The 27045-nt window shown below is 47.8% G+C and overlaps 1 protein-coding gene across 5 annotated transcripts; it reads left to right on the forward strand.

Annotated features, from left to right (window-relative positions):
• The first annotated feature begins 1127 nt into the window (after nucleotides 1-1127).
• Nucleotides 1128-27045, forward strand: ITPRIP (inositol 1,4,5-trisphosphate receptor interacting protein). 5 transcript variants are annotated; one of them, XM_054831162.1, is made up of 3 exons: nucleotides 1128-1663; nucleotides 6298-6404; nucleotides 20848-27045. In XM_054831162.1, the coding sequence occupies exon 3, from the start codon at nucleotides 20861-20863 to the stop codon at nucleotides 22508-22510; it is 1650 nt and encodes a 549-aa protein (XP_054687137.1). In that variant the 5' UTR covers nucleotides 1128-1663; nucleotides 6298-6404; nucleotides 20848-20860; the 3' UTR covers nucleotides 22511-27045. The 5 variants fall into 5 exon arrangements, with proteins under 5 accessions (XP_054687137.1, XP_054687139.1, XP_054687140.1 ...); XM_054831164.1 differs by lacking the exon at nucleotides 1128-1663 and adding an exon at nucleotides 1853-2143; XM_054831165.1 differs by lacking the exon at nucleotides 1128-1663 and adding an exon at nucleotides 2073-2211.

Raw genomic sequence — 27045 nt, forward strand, 5'->3', positions numbered from 1 at the left:
TATGTGTATCGTATTGTTATAATTTTATACCATCTTAGGTGGCACAGAAAGTGGATCCTTAATGGGATGGTACATATGTAATACAATCTGTTAGGATGTGAGCCTTCCTTTGAAAAATATTCAGGCCTTTTCCCTGTTCATCTACCTGTATCCCAGAGAGATTTTGCAGATTAATGTAAACCACAATCACTGTAACCTATAGCGATTTGTATTGTCCAATGTGTGTATAAATATATACATGGTCAGAATCCATAATTACTACCTTGTCAGGCTTTTTGCAGACATTTTCCTTTGGCTTAGGTGATGAGTACCTGTGATCTTAGAGAAGGATCTGTTTTCTCTCCTGCTGCTGCTGTGAAGTTCCCAGGGAAAATAAATAATGCACCAAGACAGGCTGAGTCCTGCAGCGCAGAAGCAAGGAGATTCCAGTATTGCTCTTGCTAGAGATGATTTTCATAGATTATGACACAATGAGAAAGGAATGTACTAACACCACCCAGGTTGCCAATAAACCTGAATAAACTTGATTCAGGCACTAAGGAAACAATACTCATACACACACATTTACAAACACAAACCCTTTGAATAACATTAAAACTGTTACTTAATTGAATAAGCACTTTGGGAAATTCAGAGAACAGGCTGACTTAACAGTCTGAGTTATCACTCACAAGCTAGACAGCTTCCATGCCAAGCTGTGCCACCACATTTGCCTGGTGCCCTCTTGATATTGCAAAGTCTTAATGCAACGTTAACAGGTAGATTATCTCCCACCGCAGCACATGTCCACCACCTGAGCCAAAAAAAAAAAAATCAAAGCAGCAGTGGTGGAGACATCCAACATGCCATACTAGTGGTAATACAAGATGGTTGTTGCAATGCTGTGGAAAGAAGAAGGGTGCAATAAAGGGATCTATAATTCTGCTAAATTGGATAGATGTTACTCAAAAGTGGTGTCCTTAAGTTTCTTTGTGGAAGTGACAGTTGTTGAGCAAACTTATTTATCTGCCAGATCTGTAAGAAGATGCCCTTTAACTGTAAAATGAGGGCAGTGTTTTCCAACACTTTTTAAATCCCTTACAGTGGCCTTTATCATTGGTTAAGTTAACCCTGCCGTGCCTCAGCTCCTTCACCCCTACAAGGAAACTAGTGCCACTTCTCCGCCTCGAAAGGATGTTGGGCAGATTCACGAGTTTCTACTTGTGCCAGGTCTGAGCAGGAAAATGGTTCGGCGTCCCTGGGATCTGCTCCTTTGATAAGAACTGCAAGCAAGGTTACATGTTTCAGCTGCTGCCCTGACTCTCAGGCACGACCACCAGGAGGTCAGAATACATCCGAGAAGCAAAATGAGCGCATTTCCTCTCCGTCCCCCATGCCCTCAGTACAAAACCATCTGGGAAGCTAATGGGGGAGCCGGGAGGGAGCTCAGAAAGCAAACTGCAGCCTGCCGGAGGATGGCTCGGCTCCTAGGGCTGGCGGGGGTGGTTTGAAGGAGGAGAGAAACAAAACAAAAGAGAAAAGGAAACCCGCTCCGGCCAGACTGGGCGGACTCGCCTGCACCTCGCCGAGCAGAGCCGCCGCGCTGCGGGACGCCCCGGGGACCGGCTGCCGGTCTGCGCGGACCTCCCGCGGGGAGCGGCGGCCCCGGCGGAGTCCCGGCCCGGTAAGTCTCGTCCGGGGCTGGGGGGACGCTGAGCACACGGTGTGGGGGGGAGGGTTTGTCCCGCTTCCCCGCGCTGCCGCCGTGGGAAGGGGTTTGCCCGTGTTTGCCGCGGCGGTTGCGGGGAGCAAAGCGGCAGGACTTGGTGGGTGGCTGTCCGCAACAGGTCGCGTTGGTGTCACTTCCCCGGTTTCTTTTAACGGAGTAACTTTTGCGTTTCGTGCTTTCTCCCTGCGTCAGTGGCTCGTCTCGCTGGGTGTTCAGGCACCGGGCCTCAGGGGTCGCTGTGCCCACCGAAGTTTCCACAGCTCTTTCGGCTTTACTCTCCCAGAAGCCCGGGCAGGCGCAAGGCGCAGAAGGCAGCCCTGCTTTCCGGGGCCCGTGAGCTGCAGGAGGGCTGGCCGCGGCCCCCTTCACTGGAGCCCATGGGCAACTTTTGCGGGATCGAGTCATGCTGAATAGAGAAAGACCCTGCAGCCGACAGTACGTGGGGTCCTTACACCAGCGCTGATCGCAGGCATGTCTGGTCTAAAATGCGTCATTGAGCTTTGGTGCGTGTTCAGTATTATGTTGCTTAGGCTTAGCTTGTTACAAAGCTTCTTTGCCTTTCTTCTGAGATACAGAATGTCTCTCTGTTGAGTATGAAGACGAGTGATGTTTTTACTAGAGCTGCTGTTTGTGTGTGGGCATCTTTTTGAAGATGGACAGTAAGGTATTTGGAGCTCAAAGTCAGGACTGGGATACTGGAAGTTATGGGCTGTAGAACTGACGTGCAGAACCAGATCCTTAGTGGCCTTTGCATCTTCAGCTTGGACCAACAGGAGCAATCTCCCTCTGAAGCAGTTCTCTTGGGAAATGCCATATTAAAATCCTTCAGGAAAATAGGACATGTTGCTATTGGTATCTGTTATGTGGTTGGGCAAGATGAGCACCAGCAGTGTTGCTAAGCGAATTACCAGTATTAACATGGTTTTAATGAGTGCTATAGGCCTAAACCATACCCAGCGCATCTCCTTCAGGCATGAGTGTGTGGCCTGAGCTGCCCGGCAAAGACCTGAGCTACCCGGCAAGCAGTGCTTGGACAGGAGAGCAGCTGTAGCGTAGCATGGTTTGTTTTGTGAGGTTTTTGAGTTTGGTTTCATCATGATGATAATGCTGTTCTACAGCTCTGAGTGATTCTGTCTACCTTCACAGACATTTGTTTTTAAAATCTACTGGTCCCAGTTTTCTGTAATACATGTGAAAGTGGTTCCTTCAGTCCCTGAGGAAAAGCAAAGTACAGAAATTAGGAATGAAAAAAGCCTTCTCTTCAACCTTGTTTTTAGCACAATAGGTGCTTCACACTGTTCCCACATGGGAAATGCACATATTAAGTGTGATTACCACAGATATGGAGAGAGAGGTCAGAGAACCAATGTCAGTACTGGCATCAGCCCTGAGGGCTGCTTGGCTCCCAGCTGGTAGATGACAATTATTTTTTTTTGGCATAACTCGAGTGTGTAGAATGCAGTGATCTGCATTTGCACCAGCAGTATCTGCAAGGGAGAAGAGACCTATGCAAACCAAAGGTGTTGGACCTGTTTGTCGAGAGCTCAGGCAGTGGCCCCTCCCCACCTAACTGTCTTCCTCTTTTTGTTGCTTGGAGCATTACAATATATTGAATATATTAAGAACAGTCTTCTTCCCCCCTGCAAGTCAGACTAAATAGCCCTGGTCAGGGACTGGGGGACTCTGCTTTTCCTGAGTGATTGTTTTGGGCTGTCTGATGACTACTGCCACCAAAGCTGCACGTCCTGCTTCCCTTTTGCATTTTGTTGGCTCTCTCCACGGCAATAAGGGCTCCCGTGTGCCTCTGCCGCACAGCAGTCTGAGCGGGATGCCTGTGCTTGTGATCCTCCTTACGTGGCAATGAGTAACAGGGAGAGGGAATCTGACCTGCAGAAACCTAACACTGGTGTTCTGTGGGCTGATCCAACTGATTTCTGAGTTTGTTTTTTTACACAAAACCTGTATGGTTTTCATAAGGACAATTTTAGGCTGGCTTTTGTGACTGTCTACTTGCTGACTGTTTTTTAAGTATCTTGGAGCTTGCCTGCAATTAAATTAATGCATATAGTGCGATAACAGGAAACGCACTTAGTGGATTGTGTTGTGGTGTACTATTTAATTTTTTTTTTTTTTTTTTTTTGCCAGTAGCTTAAATCAGCTCCCTGAGTGCAATGGGTACACAGCAAAAGGGGTGGTTTATTTTTCTGGTTTTATTGCTTTCCTGCCACATCTGTATCCCCTCTAAAATAACTGTCCTGGCAAAATTTAACCTAAATTCAGCCTTTGTCAACAAGGTGAACATGAAGAAGCAGTTGTTCTGGGAAGCACTGATAACTTATATGAACTCTATGAAGAGCCTGCATGAGTCTCCCTGCTGTCCTGTGTTGCGCTGTCCTGCATGGTCTGCTCTGCAGAACTGCAATTGCAATCCACAGCAATGGTGCAATGGAGAAGGGAGCTGGAAAAAAAAGCTCCTGGCTTGTTCCCTCAGATCCTCTTTAAAATGGGCTGTTGGGTGGGCCAGCTCTTTCTCTCCCAAGTGTTATTATAATCCATTTACACTGGGAAAAAGCAGGTTTGCTGCCAGGCAGCATACTTTCCATCAGCACATGTAATTGCTGGGTGGTGGAGAGAGGTAGAGACTCTGGTTTTCAGGCTGGAGGGAGGGAGTGTGGCCAGGGTGTGCTCTGGGTGGCATCATCGTGTGCCTGACCATGAATTCCAGGTTTTGCAGGGATGTGGGCTCAGCTGTGTAAGAAAAACCTTCTGCCCATTCACCCCTCAGCACAGGCAATAGGAAGGGAGGCAGGTAGCCAAGCTTCAAGCAGCTTGTGGGATGGAGAGCTGGCCCAGGGGTGCAGCCGCAACAGAGCTCTTTTTTAAGCTTGTTTTGATTTCCACACACACATGGGCCATGCAAAGTTGGCTGAGCGAACTTTGACCAGCAGTTCAGGAAAATAGGTTTTACTGCCATGACCTAAAGGCCAGACTAGCTGCTGAGCTTCACTGGAGCAGGGGTGAGTTTGATTTCTGGTGTGGAGAGGAGGTTTTTGTATAGGGCAGACCCACAACAAACATTGTGCTGTGTTGCTCTGACTGCCTCCAAGGGAGCGATGGGAGGTTTGTGCTAGCATGTGAGGATGCAGTGCAGATGCACCCACTGCTGAGAAGGACCTTCTGTCGTGACCTTAGACCATCCCCTAAGGTTCAGTCAAGGTCTCTCCAACATATATACACATATAGTAGAGGGAGACCATCACTTAAACTGTCTCTTTTGAGACTTAAAAATTACTTTAACAAGTGAGAGCATGTAAATACCATAGCAGTATTGCTGGTGCTCATAGCTCCTTTCCTCCAAGCAGAAGCACCTGCTGTAACTAACTGGCCCTGAGCCACCATGAGACCAGGCGTTGCAGGCCCTGAGGGCTAACAAACATCCACTGGGATATTACAGCGTAGATCCAGCCCTTTTGGGATTGGGGTGTCTTGTTCCTGTGCTCAGCAGTCTGTGCTGGTGGTGGTAGTGGTAGTGTTGTGGTGCTGGTTGAGCAGAGGCACAAGCCCTGCAGGCTGGGAGGTCAGGGCAGAGCCCGTTTGCCCAATTTGGCTTCGCAGTTGAAGACGGAAACGGAGAAGTGAAACTGTACACACGGTCTGGTCAGAGCAGGTAGGTGGGAGGAAGGAGGGTTGAGCCATCCCTTCCCCAACCGCTGCCAAAGTGAAGGGGTTCAGGAGAGCAAGGACTCGTCAACCTAATACCGAGCGCTTAAAGGACCCAGCTCCAAAGCCCAGCTCAGCCCATGCTATTCATGGTTTCATCGGCCTTTGGATAAAGACAGTTGGAGGGTTTGAAGTGGTGATCACGGCTGGTAATGAGGGCGGCGGATTCCTGTTCCCCAGCCCACTTGGGCGCAGCTGGGTAAGGTCTCCCTTGTCTGCCTGCAGCTAGCTTGTCAGGCCCATTCTCTCCTCCTCCTGGTTGGAGGACTCTGCTTTGTTTCCTGTTTCATCTAATGTTTCTTAACGTCTCTCTCCTAAAATATAGTAGTTTATCTTTTGCGGTTCTGTGTTTCACATCTTCCTGTATGCTCTTAGACTTATTTCCTGCCTCTTCTCCTGCGTTTTCTGTTTCTCACATTAGCTCGCTAAACCCAGCTCCCCAAGCAAGTATTTCTACCTCACAAGCTGCTTACAGCAGCTAGATGCCTTTTCTGAGGCAAACCAATCCTAGACAAAACTGTCCCAGCCCTTGCGTTTACGCAGCTGCTAATTTGACCCTAATCCATTTTAAAAGGAGAGGGCTGGGGGGTGAAGATGGAGTCAGAGGGAGGTGCTCATTTGCCAGTAAGTCTGCAAAGCTGATGGACCCGTGGTGTGATTTACACGCTTTCCCATGGGAGAAGCAGCATTTTAACTCTTCCCTGATCACTTCAAAGCTGATTTATTTCTGGTCTCTTGAGCATTTATGATCATTTTATTAGGTAAGGGGTGAGTTAATCTCTCTTTTAATCAATGCCTAATTTAGATAACTGCATTATGAATCCATCTTCTGCTTGAACTTCCTCATTTGTGCTCTTCTTGTTTTGCAGACTTCCTGGCTGCGCTTCAGTGGTGGGTGACTGAATACAGTCTTCTCTGCATCACAGTGATAGTAGTAATGTGAAGTTTAATGAGCACCTGCAAAGTCGTGTAGCAGGTAAGTGCTCCGGGGGTCATTCTTCTTTCCAGATTTGATGTGATTTTTAAAAGCTTCTTGATGGGCTCTCACTAGGAGATTATAAGCCTTGCAGCAGAAATGCCAGAAGGAAAGTGGTGTGGCTCATAAGCAAGGGTCAGACAGCACTTGCAAAGCAAAAGTAGCAATATTGTGAAGGTTTAATTTGGAAATGGCTTCAGTTTAGAATATCAGTGTTGAAAGCCTCTCTCTTCCTGGCATTCAGTATAAAATTGCTTTTATCTGACTACTTGGTACAGTTGGGGTCTAGTCAGAGAGTGATGGCAGAAAGGAACCAACAGGTCCAAGCTTTGCTGACAGGAGCTACTGCTGCATTTGCTGCTTATGCAGGAGAACTTGCGATAGGTACCTTACCCAGATTGGGAAAGCACTAGATCCCCTCTCTTCCAGGTGTTCGAGGGAAAGCAAAGGCCTGGAAGTGCATGGACAACCTGCTGATGATCAAGGGTGACAGCAGAGGCAGTCAGATTGCTGGCTTGTAAAAGCCACTATTTCCCTTCCAATGTGTACAGTTTTCAGGTTTTTACAAAAACCCCTGAAAAACCCATTGATAGCAGAACTTCCGGGTGAAACCCAGACATCTGGCAGAGCCGTTCTGCGAGTGTGTGACAAGAGGCTCTGTGGATAGCAGTGGTGGGAAGCGAAGAACTGGAGCTGATGGCAGAGGGAGCTGCCAGAGCAGCAGTCCTGGCTGCCACAATGTCCTGCTACAGCTCTGAGTACCTGTTAATTCATGTACTCAATGTGATTTTTTTTTTCTTATTTATTCTGGATCTGTGTCTGTGTTGGGTGGTGTCTGTTCCCTTCTTCCCATCCTAGTCAGTTCAAACGACTGCTCTGCTCTAGCAAATCTTGGCTCACAGCGTTCCCTGGCATGTTCCTCCAGGCAGCCCCGATCAAAGCTGTGAGAGCTGGCCCATTGCCATCCTCCTGTGTGCAAATGAAGCTCTTTCTCTCCCCCCCCCCACTTCCATCTTTCATTATTATCCCTCTTCCAGAGGCAGGTTTTTCTGGCTGATCTAGCATATTATTTATATCAGTGATACTTCCCTCAAGGCAGAGATGCCTTTTCAGCATTTACAGGGAAAACATCTGATGCACCCCACTGCCATGCATGTGGCTTGGAAAAACCAGGCATGGCGTTGGCAAGGATGAGGACCATTGAGGCCAACTGTTGCAGAATTTAAGCCCTGTTAGGTGCAGTCTCTGATTCATATGGTTATTTCAGTTGCCTGGCAAAGGAAAACGTACTGTTCCGTCGCTTTCAAAACCAGGGGGAAGAGCACGTAGAGAAGGATCTTGTGCCTGAGCAGAAAAGTGACATTCACCATAAGGTGTCAGCTGAGCCATCTGTGTAACCAACTGCATCTTTCTCTGGGTTGCCTCAAAGGATGGTGGGCACCGTCAATGGAAAAGATAGAGCTTGTGGCCAAACTCAAATGAAAACAATGAAAATCAGCTTCAGAGTGCCTTGCTTGCAGTTCTTCCAAATTGCAGGACTTGGTAATGGTCAGGGAGCACCTGATGAGGAGTGGGAGCAAACAGTTCCCATGCTGCCCGCAGGAAGGGAAATAGCTCCATAAGACAAGATACTGCCCGTATGTGCCAGAATCCCAGCAGGGCCTACAGCTTCCTTTGGACAAAGCACATGCAGTGATGAGGAGACTTTCCTGCAGGTAGAGGTAGTTAAGCAGTGGTCTAGGCTGCCTTAGGAGACAGAGGTGGAGATTTGCTGCAGGCTTTTCAGAACAAAGTATACAAAGACTTCCCAGAAACCATCCAGGCACAGTGTAGGCCACGCATGTAGTCAGGAGGGGATACTGTATTGTTTTTTCATCCCTCTCTTTCCCTACTTTTTAAGCTCTTGTAGAATGTTAATACATACCAGAGATGGAGCTAAGGAGACATTCTCAAGCTTAAACTGTGATACTTGTTCATGGTGTAGTGCTTCCCTGGGGGCTTGTACTTGTGTATCTGCACCAAAAATGCTTGGATCTGAAGCTGTTTCCTCCTGGATGTGCAAGTACCTGACTGCCACTGGTTTCAGATGAAAGTTTGATTTCTAAAGGCCTCTGGAGATTTAGCAACCAAATACCTTGGAACTGTTGGAAATGTGAGAGAAAACACTTGGATTTTCTGCAGCACAGCCACTTCTGCAGTGCAGATTGCAACCCGTTCATGATAATTGAAGACAACTTGTATCTTTTTCTCCCAGGCTAGTAGGGGCAAGGATGAGATGGGTGTCTGTATTTTGGGTATCTGGAATCCATCAGCTGACCCTCCCCTACTGTAACACACAGTGACATAATTTATCTGGCATACTAGGTGACTTAAGGACATAAAGCTTTACTGAAGTCTTACCTAGCGAGCTGACTCTGCTCAGGCCAAGTATCATGGCCACACTCTTCTGCAGTCAAAGTCAAAAGATGGTCTGAAGGTGCTTGGCTGACATCCATCCCATCTCCCTGTTGTGCCATAGATGCTTCATGCTTTTGGAACGAGTGCAGGGTTATGATCTCAAGCTTTGAAGGAGTTACAGGAAGAAACGTCAACTGAAAGGGATGTGTTTGCATCGTAAGTCACCCACAACACGTGATCTCAGCTCAGCCTTGTATTTGCTGCTAGTCCTGGACACTTTCAGTCTCCCATGCGGAGCTGGAAGCTGTCTGTCTTTGCTCCTTGCTAGGCTGAGCTGCTTGCCTGCTGCAGCAGAGGGGATTTTTGTGCCTACGAGCCGGGGCCCCACAGCTATGACTCACAGTTCCCATTACGTTGTAACTTAGCCTTTAAGTGTGCGGAGAGGCTGTCCCTTGGCTTCCAAACAAAGCCTTCCTTTGTTGTGCTTATGTTATAAAGGAAGCAAGCGTATATGTTCACCCCACACATCCCAAATGAAAACCATGTGGCTTCACAGCCTTAATGTGTGTGTTTGGTACTTTTGCTACAGCGGTGCATGTTACATCACTCTTATCCCATTTAGTCTTCTCAGAGTGTCTCTTCCCAGCATTCAGTTTAAAACTCTTCAGTTTGTAGCTCAGGAAGAGCTTAAAGATGTTTTCTTTTGTTGGTAAGCAGAGGGAACTGAGCAAAGAGCACATGAAAATTATTAAATATGGGTGCATGTGGCAATAGGGTGGTCTGAATCACTCGGGTGAAAATGGCTCTGAGTTGGTGGCCACAGGACTGAAAGGATGAGCTTCATGGAAACATTGTACAGAAGTGGGGCAGTCTGTTTTCTTGTATGGCTTTGCTTTTTTCTTCTGATTTTTATTTATTCAAACTAATTTTGAAAAGCAGGGTTAGCCAGCAGTACTCTACAGCCAACATACTTTTGTGCATGCGTGTCTCTTGGCAGTTTTTAGGTTTATGACTAGTGAGCCAAGACTGGGCTGACTGCTTCCCAAAGCATTTGTGTTGTTTCTCCTGCTCTTTTCTAGAGCCACCAGGTAAGTAATAGGGCCTGATTTTTCCCGCAGATGCTGGTGTGCAATGCAGAGTGCCTCTGCTTAAATCAGGAACTCATCCTAGTGAGAGTCAAAAAGTAGCATTGCAGTAGAAGTGCTCTTTCTTGTTCGCTCCTCCTTCCACACCATCTACTCATCCCTCCAGGGGTTTTCAGTCTGCTGGGTTTTTTAACTTTATTTAAAGAACTATATTGTGTTTTATAAAAAAGCTGGGATTTCAGGCAATGGACTAAAGCATTGCTTTTCATTTCTGTGGTGATGTTTTTGCTACAAAATACTGTTCCTCCCCAACTGTTTGAATACAAACAGCTGTAACTAGTTAGCAAAACAATAGACCAATAGCACAAAAACCTCCAATCCCATCCAGTGTTTTTGAGTCCTGTTTAAGCATATACTTGGGCCTGCAGGTCTCCTGACACAGGAGTGTGACTTTGTTAGTGAGTCGAGACTGTGATGGAGTAGAACATCTCAGATCAACTCAATTCCCAGCCTGCAATGACAATTTATTTTTGCTGTGTTTTTGTTCAGCGTCTCCATGTGGAAGTGTCTGGCAAATTCTGTGCTTTCTGCTGTCTATTTAAGTTCTCATTGTTGCATGACTGAAATGGGACTTCATAGTTTCACACATAAAACGTAATCTTTCTGCAAGTCATGTCTGAGCTGTGCCAGTATCCTCTTAGATGTGCTGGAGTGGTGTATCCCTGCTGGGAAATTAACTTTCTAATAATGTTTTCACCAACCCTTTTAATACTGAAACTTTCATTTCAATGGATGTACAATTTACAGTTAAGTTGGATGTGCAGCAATGTAGGGCATGTGCTTACCTTAGGATGCGGAGAGTCAGAGTAACCAACTGCCTGATTTAACAACACTGGTGTGATTTTTCTCCACCTTGTTGAGAATTAAGTGGGGAAAAGGAGGGCAGATTTAAACAAACATCTTGGCAGTTGAACTGTTTTTATATTCTCACCACCTTTCTCTGAGGTGACTGCCAGATCGGATCAATGAGCCGTGGCTGCCTGCACATGCAAGGGGAGGTCATGTGGCTTGGGGGTGACGGCCAGAGTGGGTCCCAGCATGAGCACCAGGTGAAGGCCAGAGCGCATCTGTGCGGTGACATTGCTCCATACGTTGTGTTTGACGCTATCAGGCTTTTGATAGAGCAGCAGGGGGTTTGTGTGCATCTGTGCTGATGAAAGATTGCACAAGGGAACAACCAGCTATTGCATGGGCGTCCATCACATTGGGCTTGAGGGGGAGGGAGGTGACGAGGTTGGCTTATCAACCTTGTCTTTTTATTTCTTGGTGTGTGTCTTTTTTCCTAAAAAAAAAAAAAAAATCCAAACCCAAAAAACCCCAACCCACAAAATGTCATTCTATTCCAATTCTTTTTCTCACAATTAACAGACAAAACTTATTTGGCTTTTTTAAGCTGTTCCTGGCCAGGATCCTACCACAACAGCTCAGTACGTGGGTGGGAGCCACATGCACGCTTCCTACCTTTCCCCTCCTGCCTCCCTTGCAGCCAGCACTATGTTCCAATTTGTAAAACCCCTTCTCAGCTGTAGCAGGGGGAACCCGAGGCACTGCACAGATTGCCCATGTGCTGCTTGCTGACGAAAGCTGAGCTGGCTTGCACAGTCAAAAAACAAAAAACCATATTCAGGCAGCAGGCAGGATGCTGAGCAACATGCTCCTCACACCGTTAGCTTTGTCTCCTGGTCTCCATGGGCACACCCTCTTGGGTCCAGTCTTACAGTGAGTGCTTTGGGGGCACGATGTGGTTCTGTGTTTATTTAGCAGTTATTACAGCCATCCTTGACGGTGGCTGCTGGTTTCTGGGGCAGGAAGAGGGGGCCAGAATTGTGTTCTGGTCAGTGGCGTGAAACCTGTATGCTCCAAGAAATAGTGACTTAGAAATACACAGATAAATTCCCCACTTGCTGACGAAACTGAAAAATCTAACAGGTGCCACATCTCTTTGGGTTTTGGAAAAGAGCTCCAGAAGGCAAATAACTCCTTTTGAGCCAGAAACAAAACTTTGTACTGTCTAGGCTTTGGGCGGGGGGGGGGGGGTGTCAATAGGATTTTATCACAACATCTTACAAATGCATCTGTGTGCAGAGGAAGCTGAGGCAGAAGGGAAGGACCTCTGAACATCTGGAGCGCTACTGCAAGTAGAAAAGAAACAATCTGTCCTACTTTTACCCACAGTGGTCACTGTCAAGTTAGGGGTTCAGACTGCAGCAGGGCAGAGTTAATGAGGCATGAGAAAAAGCTTCCTGATGGCAAAGGCAGTGAATGACTGGAAGACATGAGAGACTCCTTGTCCTTCCCAGGGCAAGTCAAGCACTCCTGCTTGGAGAGATGATGGCAAAATCACTCCTTGCTTGGACCTGAGGCTGCATGGTAGTGTCTGCCTTCAGAACAATGTCAGTGCTGCTCACATGCTTATCCACCCCAAATCTGCCTGTCCATGGGAAGGGAGGGCTACCTAGTCCTCTACACAGGATGAGCATCAGCATTTCCTTGGAAATACCTGATCTGGTGACCCTGGGAGGAAAATACTGCTTCCGAAAGTCCACAGCAGACCTGTTGGGCAGGATGTCCGACTCAGGCTGCGCGTCTGACTCCGTTGGCACTGCAGCAGGCCCAGGACAGGATGTCCCCAGATGTTACAAAAGGCTAACGTGTTCTCAGTCAAACAGCAAAACAATAGTTATCAGCCAAGTGGCCTTGTCCATCTGCTGTCCTATGGCCAAGCAGCTAATCTGGGGTAAGGCTTCCAGGCATGTTTTGGAAGGCGTTTGCTCTGCCATACCTGTCTTGTGTAGTCCTGAGTAGGCCAGCCGGCTTGTTCTGGTTTTAAACATGGTTGCGGTACCAGTCTCAACATCCAGACCTCTGCACCTCATGTGTCAGTGCATTTGGTCCTTGCCACTAGTGGCTTTGGTAGAAAGCCAAAGACAAAGCCCGATCCCGGCAGTCTGTGCTGAAACAACTGCAACTGTGCTGACAACTGGAATTTGGTACTTTGTCTGTAGAACTAATTTAATGCTCAAGAAGACAAGTCAGAGCATGAGTTATAGTTGCTGTGGCTGGCCCTGTTCTGTCCCAGCCGGTAGCTCACGACACCAACGTCCTGCGTGCAAGCTTAATTCATTTGAAAGAACAGCACAAGTTGGTGCCACTGGGACTCTGTATTGTGTTTTTGTGGCTCCTAATGTTCCTGGCTGGGCTGTATGTGCTGCAGCTGCTGCTGTGCTCAAGAGATGGGAGAGTAGGAGCATCTCCTGGCTGCCCCGTGCTGTGTGATCTCTGGGTGGGCTGTGCCGGGTGCTGTCAAAGTTGATGGTGGAGTGGGAAGTGGGGAGTCTGTGTGGCTCTGTACAGGTCTGGAGACGTGTTCTCCCTGCAGCAGTGGGGTCTTTGTGCTGGAGGGTAGAAACCAGGTGAGGATCCTCATTTGAGCCTCCGGGCTCTTACTGCCTGTGCCAGGCGAAAGCTAGGCAGGCTCACATGTGCTAATGCATACGCAGTGGGGTGGGAAAGGTAATTTGGTGCAATAAACCCTTAGTCACCCTGGGGTGTGTTTCAGTATGTGGGCTCTGTGCATTCGCTGTGGCTCCAAGGGCTCTCCAGACCCCCCCGAGGGTCCAGCCAGCCCCACCTGATGCTGCAGCCCCACCTTGCTGACTCAGGTGAACATGGAAACTCTTGTTTTGAGATGCAGCGCTTAGGCACGATGTCTCCCAGGAGCTGGCTCAGCTGGCAGCGTCCATCACACTGGGGTGCTGTATAAGTCACAGCCCCCAACGAACATGGTGCTGACTTGGGAGGAAACCTCACTTGCTTCTAGTCTGAAATTCATCATCAAAACAAGACTCCTCCCCTGCCTGCCCCAGAAAATACTTCTTCAGTAAAAATGGTCTCAAGAACAAGACAGGCTTGAGTGAAGTCCTGCCAAAACCAATTCCTCAAGTCCTGTGAAAGCCCAGGTCAAATCTGGAGAGCAGAGCATTGACCCAAAAGCAGCCAAGCAGTGGCAGCAACCTCAGGGGCTGGGAAGGAGATGAAAGCTTAGATTACTGTTACTGCCTCCTGAATTTGGAGGAGAGTCTTCAACAGGAGTTTCTGTCATCCCAAGTAAGTGATCAGACTTATAAGGGCATAGGCATGTGCCCTGTTTTTCAAATATGTGCATATAAAATTAAAACTTGAACATTTTCTCATTCTTCTCAGTGCAAAAGAGGCAAAGTTTGAACAACAAATTCCCAGCAACTAATGGCAGAGACCAGTCTGATATCTTCACCAGGGTATTTCTCTCTCTTCATCTTTCTGTGACTGTCCATCTAGTACATGTCTATTCCTGAAGCTTTGTATGTAGCAGCTGGAAGGAAAACTGCCCTCACAGTCTGTTCTGAGCCAGCAAAGGCCTTTCAGCTGCTCTGTAAACATTGATGGGAAGATGGTGGAAAAACAGCAGCATAGTGTGGGGTTGATTAAATAAAGTGCATCTTTCCAGGTTTTTGGCAGGAACTGTAATACTGACATGCACCTCTGCAATTCCCATTTCTCTTTCATTGTGCATGTCTCTTACAATTCAGAGCTTGTAGTCCCCAGTAAGAGGACACATAATTTGTTTCTGCTGCAGCTGGGCATACCTCAAAATACCGGCAGGGGTGGCAATGGTATTTACAAATTGGAGAAGGATGTAGTGTGTGTTACAAATGCTTTCAGCAAACATTTTGTCTTGACTAGCTCTTCATAAATGCAGCAGAAGCATTTTCAGATTATACATTCAAAGGCAAAAAGGCAATGTATTTTCTGCTACAGCAAGGGGAGGAATCGTGGGGCTCCCAGAAGCTCAGCGAAGAGGGAGTATGGCTGTTCTGGGCCTGAAACCCCTGGACTTGAGATTCACAGTTTCCCCATAAGAAAGTCCCAAGTGCAGTTTAGTGGCTGTTCTGGGCTGTTAATCTCTCCAGTGAAAACAAGCAGCTGAGTCCTTTCCAGACCTCTAGCTTTCCCAAAAAGAATCTCAGAAATTGTATTTGTTCCAATGAAAGTTCTGGTTTCAAAACCTTGGCAGCTTTCAATGAAAAAAGCTCCCAACCAGCTATAGTAACTATCATCTCTTCGAATCACCTCTTTTCTTGGAGCCTGCCAAAGCAAAACACAATGTGGCAGCCACCTATTCACTGCCTTTTGTGTCAGCTAAATCACAGGAAGCAATCAAGTGTGTCATAAGTGACGTCTTGGCGTATTCCAGTGCATTACTGAACCACACGCAGTGGCTTGACTTGGGTTTTTCTAATTTAAGAATCAAAGCTTCAGCTCGTTCCTATCTGGTTTATTGTTGAGCACCAACCAGAGTGTGTTTGGCTTCCTATGAGTCAAAATTTAAGGGAATATAAAGGTGGAAAAAAATATATCTGTATGAGGAGCTCTTGAGGAAAGAAAGGGACCATTAGTGAAAGGGAAATATTCTCCCATGTCTTCAGAGAAGATGGAGGGTTGGCTGGGCTCAGAGCACATGAGCAGCCTACAGAGGCAAGTTGCAAGCTGCCATTTAAATATCTCTCTTTTTCCTTTGCCCAACTGAGCCAGAGGCAAAAGGGTGGGAAGCTGTTGCGGAAAAGGGTGTGAGGAAGGCTTGGGGACATCAGAAGCTGAGGACATTTTAGCTGGAAGGGACGGGACATTGTTATGGCTTTGAGCATCATTGTCTCTATGAAGGACTTTGCTGCTCATGCAGGGAAATCCCCTATAGCAGGGTGGCTGATGGGAAGGGGGAGAGTACACACTGCCACAGGGCAGTGGCTGTCCCAGCTCGGCCCACACACACCCCAGATGAGCTCTGTGATGCTCCCAGTGAGGAGATGTTCAAGGCAGAAGCTGAAGGTAGAGCCGAGCTCTGCACCCATGCCGCATAAAACACCACTAAGCAAATCTCCTTGTCCTAGTGTGCACTGCAGGCACCAGTCATCTTCAGGGCTGTCAGGAAACAGCGTGATGGCTGGTTTTATATTGTCTTGCAATAGTCTCTGCAGGTGATTTTCCTTCAAGGCCACTTGTTCAGGGACCCAAGTAGTGCAGGAGATGCAGAGACAGTTATTGCAGGGATGGAGACACAGCAAGTGCTGATTTGCAGAGCTCAGCACCAGATTGTCATCTTAGGGGCCTACATTTCTGCTGGTGAGGAGCTGCGACTCTGCCTTTGCTCCAATGCCAAGGGGCTGAGCGTGGCTGGCAGGGCAGGTCTCACCTAAGGCACTGTTTTTGGAGCTCCAGCCCATCTCTTTGCCAGCCTTTGCCATGGTTGGCACTGCCCATGTGTGGCAAAGGAGAAGAGTTTTTCCAGTGGCAATTCCAGGGCAAGCCTCTCTGGGCATACTCACCCCATGTTTTTTACGACATGAATGCAAGAGGATTTTGGCCAGCTCTCAAAGGCCTCCTGGCCCCATGCAGAGGGTGCTCTCCAGCTTGACCTTTGTGTGAAGGCTTTGTGCTCCTGTGAGCTTCGCATGCTGCTTCCCTTTCCTTGCAATACGCTACCTATAACCGTGCTCCAGGCAAGTGGATGAACCAAACGTAACTGAATCATGCAGCAAAGGGCTTTCAGATCAGCAAGTGTGAGAGCTGGCCTCCTTCTGCGTGTGGCTTCATAGCACCAACCTGAACTGCATGATAGCAGTGTCATCTTTCCCCTTCCCCTCTTGGGGCTCCCCACATCATCCAGGACCTGCTGTGGGGATGATCAGGATCCTCCAGTCTGGGAGAGGCTGCTTCAGCCTTGAAAGGATGAGGCCTAACTTGCCTGGGACTGGAAGGTGGAGGGCTGCAGGTGCTCTTGGTGAAGCCTTTGAACATACCAAGTGCCACAGGATGCAGCTGATCATTATTTCTAATTGGGCAGCAGAGCGATCAGCTGCTTTTATCTCTCTGAGCCTTTGCTCCCCAGCTGGAGAGTGGGATGGTGTGTGCCCCCTCACTTCTCAAGGCTGTTCAGAGCAGTCTTTAACCTTAAAATCAGTGAAGTGCCTAGTCACTGAAGCAGTGAGTGCTGCAGAAAAGCCCAGAAGGAATCTAATTCTGGTGCCAGAGGCAGGTTTGAACAAGCAGCATCACATGCTGGGCAGTGAGCAGAGATGGAGCTTTGCATGGAGATGGCGGGGTTCCATGTACCCACTTGCTCCTGGCCCTACTCCCTTCCCCGAGTGGCTTTCCTTGTCCCTTCTGCTCCTTTCCCCGCTTTGTGCCCACGGGAGCACAAGAGGTGGGGTCTCTGCTCTCTCCTCAGCCCAGGGAGTTGGGTGAGGCCAGGCTTGGCTGCCCACAGAGGTGGCCTGCCTGTCATGTGGCAAGGACCACAGTGCTCTCCCTTGGAGGGGTCTTTGGAGCCCTGGGACTGCTGCAAGAGGGTCTGCAGAAGGTGGTTAGATGTAGACCTGTTACCAAGCCTGGACATTGTCCGTGTTTTGAATGGGAAAAAACTGTCAGGGTCAGAAATTTGGAAGAGGTTGAAGATCACTTTGGGAACTTGCTGTTTAAAACCTCATGAATACTTTCTTTTTCCCTCATGCTTGAAATGTTGCTAAATCGGATGCACAGATGAAACAATGATGTTTCTCTTTCTTAGCCTCCAGCTTGGAAACATTTGGACTTTCTCCCTCTTCCCCACACAAAAGTTGTCTCAGCCAGAGCAGGAATAAATATTTTTATCAGACTTAAATTGCTTGGGCTGAAGTTAAAAGCAAGGGAAAAGAGTGGCCTTTGTTATGGGGAAGGCTGGACCGCCTTAGCAGGCAGTGCAACTAGTTTCACCTGTATTATTTAGTCTTTCCATATTAGCCAGGAAAGCTGTGTCTGATGAGATGTGGGAATGCTCTGCCTGTACCACCCTTGCTGCTGTCAAGGCCAGGCTCCACAGACCTTGGTCACTGAGCATCATTAGCCTTAAGCCTTAACTAGGGTTAATGTTTGGCTTCATTTTCTGGTGTGCGTAGCTACAGTAGCAAAAGGGCAGCTTTGACCAGGAAAGCTTCCTCTGTTCAGGATGAAAACAGACACGTCTCTTGCAAATTTGTGCGACTTGAAGATGTTGTCGCTTCCAGTTTTCACCCTGACTCTCTTCCAGAGGTTGATGCCTGTGGAGTTTGCTGGGGGAAAAGGTTTTGTGCATGCTTCCTAACCTAGTCCTGCAAAATCAGCTGAGGTAGCCTAGACTGTCAGTGTGACTTGGAATGAATTCAGCTGAGCTGGCCAGTGATGGACTTCCGGATGTCTGGCCCAACCCCTTCTGCTAGCAGAGCTTTGAGGTAGGTAACCTCTGGAAGTGGTCTGTCCATGGGCAGCTGTGCACAGGAGAGTCTTGAAGGGTACAAGAAGATCCTAAGGAAGCTGACTTCTTTCAGCTTTATGCATCTAAGAAGTAATCCAGTAACAGCAAAACTTCTCATCCGCAGGGACAGAGGTCTAGCAGGGCAGAGCAGCAATGTTGTCCTGGTCAAGACTGCAAGAGGAGGCACCTGGCCCTTGGCCATGTTATTTTTAAGCTTATAAAGCACACGTGGTCTGCAAGAGCGTAGCACTAAGGAAAGGAACTCACCAGCGCTTCCTGCCCTGCCCCAGCAAACTGATAAAGCCCTTTGCAATGCAGGGCGACCCCAGTTTATTTTTAAAATGTGGCCAGGCATGGAGCTCACAGAAAAACTGGAACACCCAGCTTTGGGCATTAATTCAGCTTTAATTCATTGCCTGATGAATTAAAGAGTTAAGGTAAGTGTAAAAAGGACAAGAAGGGCCACAAACCATCTCCAGAGCAATGTCTGCATAAGGGTATTCATCTGTGTACATACATGGGATCTAAAATAAGGGTAGTTAGTAAATGTTACACAGGGAGGGGCACTTAGCGTTATCCTGAGCACCGTGTGAATTTTCTTGCTGCTTGGACAATGCATCTCAATCTTGTTCCCTTCCCTTGTTATTCCAGTCCCAGCCCTCTTGTAAGCAAAGATAATTGCATGCCGAAGGATACAGTTCCCATGTACAGTAAGTGCTCACATCAAGGAAATCTAGGTTCCTGCAATCGAAAGCCAGCAGTTTGTTGCGCAGTAATGATAACAAGGCCCACTGGGATGGATCTATCTTTATTGCATGCCCTGTGGAAGCATAAATGAGATTGCCAGAGATGTTCTCCTTCTTGCCCAGAGGCTGGGACAGCAGGATTGCTGTGGCGTCAAAACGTGCTGGGTTTAGGCCAGGAAGGAGCTATTGCAGGGGGAGAAAATTACAGCCCTCAGCTCGCAGTGCACACACGGTGCCTCACCATCTCTTGGCTCTCTCTGAAACAGCCTCATTCCCACAGCAGGATGAATTGGTTTGTTAGGAATGAGATTACTGTTTCTGGTCTGATGGATTAGGTATTTTATTGATAGACTTTATTTCTGTAACAGAAACCCTTCTCTCTCAAATACACTTTTGAGACATTGAAGCAGCTGTGTTAAAATGTCACAGCTGGGAGAAGAAATACCCCTGCTTCTCCATCTTGTCCTTCTGGTCTCCGTGTGCTAGGACTGAGCAGTGATGTTGCTAGAAAGAGTGACTGGTGAGCTTGCCACATCTCAGCAGCGGGTGACAACCTCAGATTTTCCTGCCCTGAGCAGGCACTTGGGTCTTGATAGCGATGCCAGCCCTGCAGAAATAGAAATGCCACCTGGGAGGAAACAGCCCAGGCTTTAGCCTGAGCACCCTCTGGCCCAGACCTCTATGGAGGCCTTGTCAGAGCCAGGCAGATGCCTCAGCAATGGGACTGTGTCCTGGAAAGCTGGGAATTAGATTCTTTCATCATGAGCCCTGTGGCATGGAAAGCTTTATTAAGTGTGAGGTCTGAGCAGCAGAGCCAGTAACCACACGAAGCAACTCGAAAACACCGTAGCAGTCTCAGTCATGCCAAGGACCTTTGCAAGAGGTGACACATGGGGCTGTTGCTGGCACACCGAGACCTGGGATGTGTCTCGCAGCCACGTTGAGGTCACTTCCAATAGGAGTGAGCTGGCCACAAGCACAGCTGTTAAGGGGGTGTTTGGGGGAGATGGCTTAGATCAAAGCCATGGTCTTTACTAATGTCTTTCACAGATTAATAGTGAACTGAGTGCCAAAAATAAGCAACCTGATGCTTTTAAAACCACTGGGCTAAAGGAAACACTTTCCAGTTTAGCAATCTTTCTGTCTCTGCCCTCTTTCCGGGGATCGCAGTCATGAGGCATCCTGGGGGCCAGGAGGGTTTGCCACAGCCTGATGCTGATGGGGCTGAAAGGCAGGAAGAGCTTTGCCTGTAGTGCCTGCTTAAAGCACAAAGCCGTGCAGGCTTGTTCCCACCCGGGTGCACATAACTAGCACGGGCAGTGAAGATTGCTGTGATCAAAGCAGGCTGTGTGGGTCCCCAGACATACTTAACATGGAAGGGGGCCAGAACAGCCCTGCCTGTGCTGTTGCCAGGTCTGCAACGTTAGCCTTACGTTGAGGGAAAGCAGTGCTCATCTCCAGTCCTGATTTTTATGCATTGGGAAGGTCCTGCCTGCTTCTTTCCGCTTCTGTCCTGAGAACTTTAAAGGAGGGAGGAAGGACATGTCCTCCCACACTGCCCCAACAGCATCACAGTGGGTTGGCAGTAGCAACTGCCTTCACAGTTCTGTTCTTCAAAGTTAATTTGATAAGAGGACACTCATGTTCACCATCTGCTGATAAAGTCTGTTAGGGAATCTTGGCTGATAACTTGCAGAAACAGACGTGTACTTAGGAGCTTCTAGACTCAAGCAGTTCTTTCAGGGTTAGAAAGCATGCCAAAGCTTTCATTCAAGTGGGGACTTTCTTTCATTTTTCTTCTTCAGGGACACTCCGAATTGTGGGTCATTATGCCTTTCTTTCTTTTCCAGGGAAGGAACTGCCATGCCCGTGGGAATCTTCCGGGTGTGCCTAGTGGTGATTACAGCTATCGTCAACCACCCGCTCCTCTTCCCTAAAGAGAATGGCACTGTCCCCGAGAACACGGAAGAAATCATCCAGAAGATGAAGGAGCGGGAAGAGAGCCTTCGGCTGGAGCAGTTGCGCTTGGAGCAGGAAATCGCAGACCAGGAAGCCACACAGAAGGCCCTGAAAAAGGCTGCGGAGGTAGTGGAGGAAAGCAAAGAGGAAAAGTTCCGATGGGATATGTGGACTGCCCTTTCCATGGTCATCTTCCTGCTGATTGAGGTCTGGAGGCAGGATTTCCAGGAAGGGAATTGGCAGGACACAGGAGGAGAAGAGGATGACATGGCTGTCCTGGGGAAAGCATTTAAAGGACTGGCCTTCCCTGACAAGGCTGTCTTGGCCAGCTTCTATGAGAAGCGCATCCTTGGTACCACTGGAGACATGGCCAGGATGCGGGAGATGGTGGAAGGCTTTGCAGATGACCTGCTGGAGGCTTTGAGGAGTGTTTGTAACCGGGATGCTGACATGGAAGTGGAGGACTGCATGGGTGTAGGGAGCATGTATGAAAATTGGAGAGTGCGTAAACCTTTTGTCTGTGATCTGATAGTGCCTTTTGCTCCCCCAGAGCCATACTGTTTTCGGTCTCAGACGTGGTGTTCTGGTGACTCTTTTCCCCCAGATAAACAAGGTTATGGCACTATCAAGGTATGCAGGGCAAATGAGGATGTGACAGGTTGCATCTGTGACAAGACTAAACTAGGGGAAGATATGCTGTGCCTTCTCCATAGCCAAGCCAATACTACCAGGCCCAGCAGTGAAATGGAAGACCTCCTGTGCTTCAAAAATACTCAATATCTGGATGCCGACCAAGTCATGAAGTGGTTCCAGATCGCAGTCACCAAGGCCTGGAACAGAATCTCCCACAAGTATGAATTCGACCTTTCCTTCAGCCTCCTGGACTCGCCAGGAGCCCTGAAGATAAAATTTAAATCAGGGAAATCGATTGCCTTCAACCTCACCCCTGTGGTGCAGTATGAGAACTCAGACGTTTACTTCATCTCTCATTTCCCTCGGAGCAGCCTGGCAGCAGACCTCCCCTCCAGCATTCACTGGTTTCTCACCTTTGCAGTGTATGAGAGGAGGTTCATCCAGCTGGTCTCCAAAACACTGCCTGCCAACGCCTGCCACGTCAGCTGCCTTCAGATCCTCTCCTTCCTCCATGGGAAGCAGTGCAGCCTTACAGGTCCAAGTGGGCTCACCAACTACCACCTGAAGACAGTGATGCTGCATCTCTTGCAGGCACGTCCCAGTCAGGACTGGGCCCCAGAGAAGCTGGAGGCCCGTCTACAGGACATGCTGAAATTCCTGGAGAAATGTTTGCATGAAAAGAAGCTCTACCACTTCTTCATTGGCAATGGGAAGGTACCAGCAGAGCTGGGCTTCCCCATCATATTCCAGAGGGCTGAGCCTCTCAACCTTTTCCGTCCCTTTGTGCTACACAGGGACGTTTACAGGAAGACAGTGGACACATTCCACGAGATGCTCAGGAACACGTCTGCACTGATAAATGAATACACAGTGCACATTCCCCTTGCACACACCAATGGGATCCATAAGGAATCCCTTTAACCAAAGCCAGCAGGAAAACACTTGTTCCTCTAAGCACAAGCCCAGGGGGCAGCTTTCTGAAGCCTCCTGGAGACAACTGATTTTGCCAGTACAGCTTCTTGTCTGCGGCTGAACTGGTCCTGGGCCACGGTTTCTGCAGTAAGGGAGTGGGGATGGGGGGAGGATAGGGAGAAACTGGAAAATGTGGTATAAAAGTAAGTTTCTGCTCCACTGGTGTGCTGGCTGGGTTTTAAGCAGCTAAGAATATATTTTTCTATTGTGCCTCAGTCACGCTACAGTGGTGGTGAGCAACAAATATGACTAATTTATTCAGATGCCTGCAATGCAAACAGTGGTGGTGGCCAAATACTTCATTTCCTTTGAAAGGGGGAGATAAGAAAAGGATGGAGGAATCAGAGACAGGATCTTGGGATCGCAGGAGCCTGCCTGCTTGCAGACAGCAGGAGCTCTGAGACAGATGGGTGCTGATGTGGGGAGGAGGAGGGTCATGCACAAGATCTGGACTGGATGGAGATCCTTTACTCAACCACAGCTCTTTAATTAAAAGGGAACTGTAGCTATGTATTAAAAAAAGCTTTCTTGACAAGACTTGCAGTCATAGTTTAAATGGCTTGTCCTGTCCTTCAAAAACACCCCTGCACCCTGCACATTTCTTCTCCCTGGGGAGGATGTAGCAGAGCAGGCAGCAGGGGCTGTGTCTTCAGACCATTTCATTTGAGTCTTCTATTTTCTTCATGGTAACATGGCTAGTGGGTTATATTCCTGGCCATTTTCTATGGACAAGTGGACAGGAACCTTTTTCACCTTAGATAAAAGAGAGAAACACCGTTACTGGGTTCTGGTGGCTTGGTTTGTTTGTTTGTTTTCCTTACCTCAGGGCAGCAAGGCTGAGAACAGCCAAGAGAGAAAGGACTGCTACAGGTTTTCCTTTCATAAAAGAAGCAGTTCTCCAAAATTATCCTATAATGAAGCCAATCTCAGCAGTCTGATAGCAGGAGGGAACAATGACTCTCCCAGCCATGGTTTTAATGAGGCCAAGGCCAGCAGGATGGCTCTGAGTTAGGAGGAGGGGATGAAGGAGGTGCACATGCAGCAGAGCTTGGCAGCGCTGTCCCTGCAGCTGCCTTGTGGACTGTGTCACATCCTTCTGCTCCCAGATACCCAGGCGGAAGCTACTTGTTTGCCTCCAGGTAGGGTCTCAATCCTTTTAAAGACTGCTGCTCTGATAAGGCTCTGAGGAGCTGCTGCTAGCGGACTGTAATTTGCTGAGCCAGGAGTGTGACAGGGAAGTGACAGCTTCTGCAGGTTTTCAAGCCAGGGGAGAATCTCAAGGCATGTGCTAAAAAACCCAATGCAGAAATGGAGATGCCTGAACTCCCTTAGGAAGCAGCATGTCAGTGCCATGCCAGTGGGCTACTCAGCCCTGTCGAGGTGGTTTTGGTAGAGGAGAGGGCTCAGTAGCCACTCACCCTCCTTCAAGTGCTTTGTGCAGGATCTAAGCCAGCGCTTCATTGCAGATCTGCTTTGTGCGGGTCCTGGAGGCCTGGCCTCTAGTGCTAAGGGAGGTGCCTTCCTACCATTTTCTTACACTAGGATTTCCTGCAATGTTTTACACTAGGGCTTCTCTAAATCCTGTTTACAGGAGGGTAGTTGTTCTGAGTAGTGAGACCCATCAGGGATGATGTTACCATGACTCCACAGGTAATTTTTATTAATCCTCTCTATCACATGCATCAGAGAGAAGATTTAATCCTGTATCACTACTAGGAACAGCATGAGGCTTATTATCCAGTATGTTGATAAGCAAAGTCTCCATAGATGTATCCTCCTTTCCCTTTTCCTGGTAAAAACCATTTCACCACCATTAGATCCCAGACATCATCCCTGATGTCTGCTCTTGTCTTTCCCTCCACCAGTGAGGGACATTTCATGCACAAAGGCAGAGAAAGCTGTAAATCCCATTTCCACACCTGGTTCATAAGAAAGCACTGGTGGGGACAGGGAACTCTTTGCTCAAATTGTTGCTCCCCTTGACTTTTATCATCACAGCTAAAGGGTGGTTAGCTAGTATTTCTGAGCAGAAAGTAAGGAGTAGGAAGCAAAATGGGAGAGAAGAGGCCAGTGGGTAATGCCAGTAGGAAGGTCTTGGATAGTCAGTTTTTGCTTCAGCACCCTTGGCGATGAGCACCTGGGAGACTGCCAGGTCTGGCAGAGCAACAGGGCAAGACTAATTGCTAATGCTAACGAGTGCCATAAGCCCCTGATATTCATTAGTAGAACCAAGCAAGCCTTCCCTAGTAGGAAAGAGGGCAGGAGCATTCTCAGGTGACATGACAAGCAGGTAGTGACAAGCAGAGGTACAGGGAGGGTGGGTAAATACTGGAGCCTGGAGGCTGTATTGGAAGCTGTGTAACAAGCTTGTGTTTGCAAACCCAAGCAATTTGCCATTTTTACCTGCCCAGATTTACTGCGCGGTGCCTGCAGCAGATCCAGCTACGTGGGCTGCTGGCAGGCAGGCCATGCTGAAGCAGTTGTGGTTGGAGTTACTTCTAAATGTGTTCCCAGCCCAACCATAGAGAAATAAAAATTTCTCTGCCATTTCCTGTTAGGAGTCTAAATTTAGACTGTCCAAAGAACAGAAATTTGTGACCCAGGTCTCTCAGGAAATTACATTCAGGGTTGAAAAATAACTTTTATATAAGGTTGAGTAGGGAGAGGATGAGAAGAAAAGGCTGTTTAACAGAATAAGGTAACTCCCCTGTTAAAATGTCAGAACAACGCTTTGTAACGCCAGTCCTACGGGCTTGTAAACATGCCTAAACTCGTCTTTACACAGCTCTGAGCACTGCTGCTCAGACTGAAAGGGAACTTAAACTGATATGTGGATTGAATCTTTAGGTCTTCATTTTCTGTATTTGTGTGCCTGTTCTCTCTTAAGCCCAAACTGACCCTGAAGTGTTCCCATGAGGTTTAGTTGAACCCAAATCGGAGCTGGACCAAGGAATTTATGGATTTGATTCCCCTGAAAGCAAATTGCTTGGCTTAATTTTCCTCCATGCTATATGTTCATTTTGCCCTGAGCACGTTTTAGGACGTCTGTTCTGTGCATTCAGGCTGTGAGGGAATCCACTCATACCTGTCCAGGGGGAGAAATGCTCTTTGATCATAAGCTGTGCTCCAGTAAGCCTCAGGGCAGAGATCTTCTTTGTAAGCCATATACCAGGATATATACCAGAGGTATATATGGTCCCATCAGAGGAGATATGGGTACACAGCATTTCTCTGGATCAGACCTTTGAGGCGGTACATCATGTGAAGCACGTCATTCCTTGGACTCTTGTATTCCTTGTCTCTCCTGTATTAAATCTTTGCCCACCAAGTGCTGGCCCTATCAGTAAAAGGCCACACTCACATTTCATAAAAAAGGTTTGTAAGACAGTTCAGCTCCATCAGCTGTCAGCCAGTAAAAATGTCCTAAGACTTTTTAGTGCTGCCTGTGTTTAGTTCTGCCTTGATTGAAGTCTGGCTGGGCATTCATACAAAGCAGCTTTAAAGGGTGTGGGTGGAAGTGGGATTTTGTGGTTTAAAGTGAATAACGTTCTTTTAAAACCAAACAGCATACGACATGCGAGTGACAAACACACAACATCTCTTAGGTAATGCCTGTATGTCTGTGAGAGATCCTAAGGAAGGGTAAACAGCCTGTCCTGGACCTCTTCCTTGTGTCTCAGTGCTGTTCTTGCTATTTGCTAACCCGGTGGATTTAACAGATGAACTCCTATTGCCTTCTGCTGATTTCCAGCCACTCCCTCCACCCTCAACTTGTTATGTTAATATCTCATTATAGGCTCTGTCAAAGCAATGGAATTAGTGGTGGCTTGATAGCAGCCACTGATCTGCAACATAGCCTTGGGAGCTATTTGCCTTTAGGAAATGTCTTGGTCTAAGATTATTGCTGTTCAGGAGCTGAATGTCTTCTAAGGGGAACTGTTGGGAGTTCACTCTTTAGTATGTGGCAACCACAGAATATGGATTCTCTCCACGTTGTTCTGTATACAGGTCTTACAGGGGTATAAAGATGTATTTTTAGCAAAAGGATCCAAAACTTTATCCAGTATTCAAACAGCGGGATTTGGTGCTTGTTCACCAGATATTTTTAATGCAAGGCCTTTGCAACATTTTCTCTGTGGTGAAGAAATGCGACTTTACCCGCCTGTAACAGCTTAGCTGCTGGTCATTGAGGTGTTAGCTCCATAGGATCCTACATAGTAAATAGCTTTATTTATTACTTGTCTTTTTTTAGGACTGGGGGTGTGTGTGTAATGTTAGCTCAGAAGCAAAACTGTAGTATGAAGATCAATCTTGGCAATGCAGCTGAGAGAGGCAATAACACCAAAACTCTCCAAACTAAGGTCTTCCTTGATTGACAATGCTGTACTCAAACCGCTGCTTTTATAGCAGGACACTGTTGAATTTGTATGGATCTTCTCACGCAGCTTTATTTATAATAAAGGAAGTCTTGTACAAAATGTAAA

This window comes from Grus americana, chromosome 7 (genome assembly GCF_028858705.1).
Source record: "Grus americana isolate bGruAme1 chromosome 7, bGruAme1.mat, whole genome shotgun sequence".
NCBI classification, from domain to species: domain Eukaryota; kingdom Metazoa; phylum Chordata; class Aves; order Gruiformes; family Gruidae; genus Grus; species Grus americana.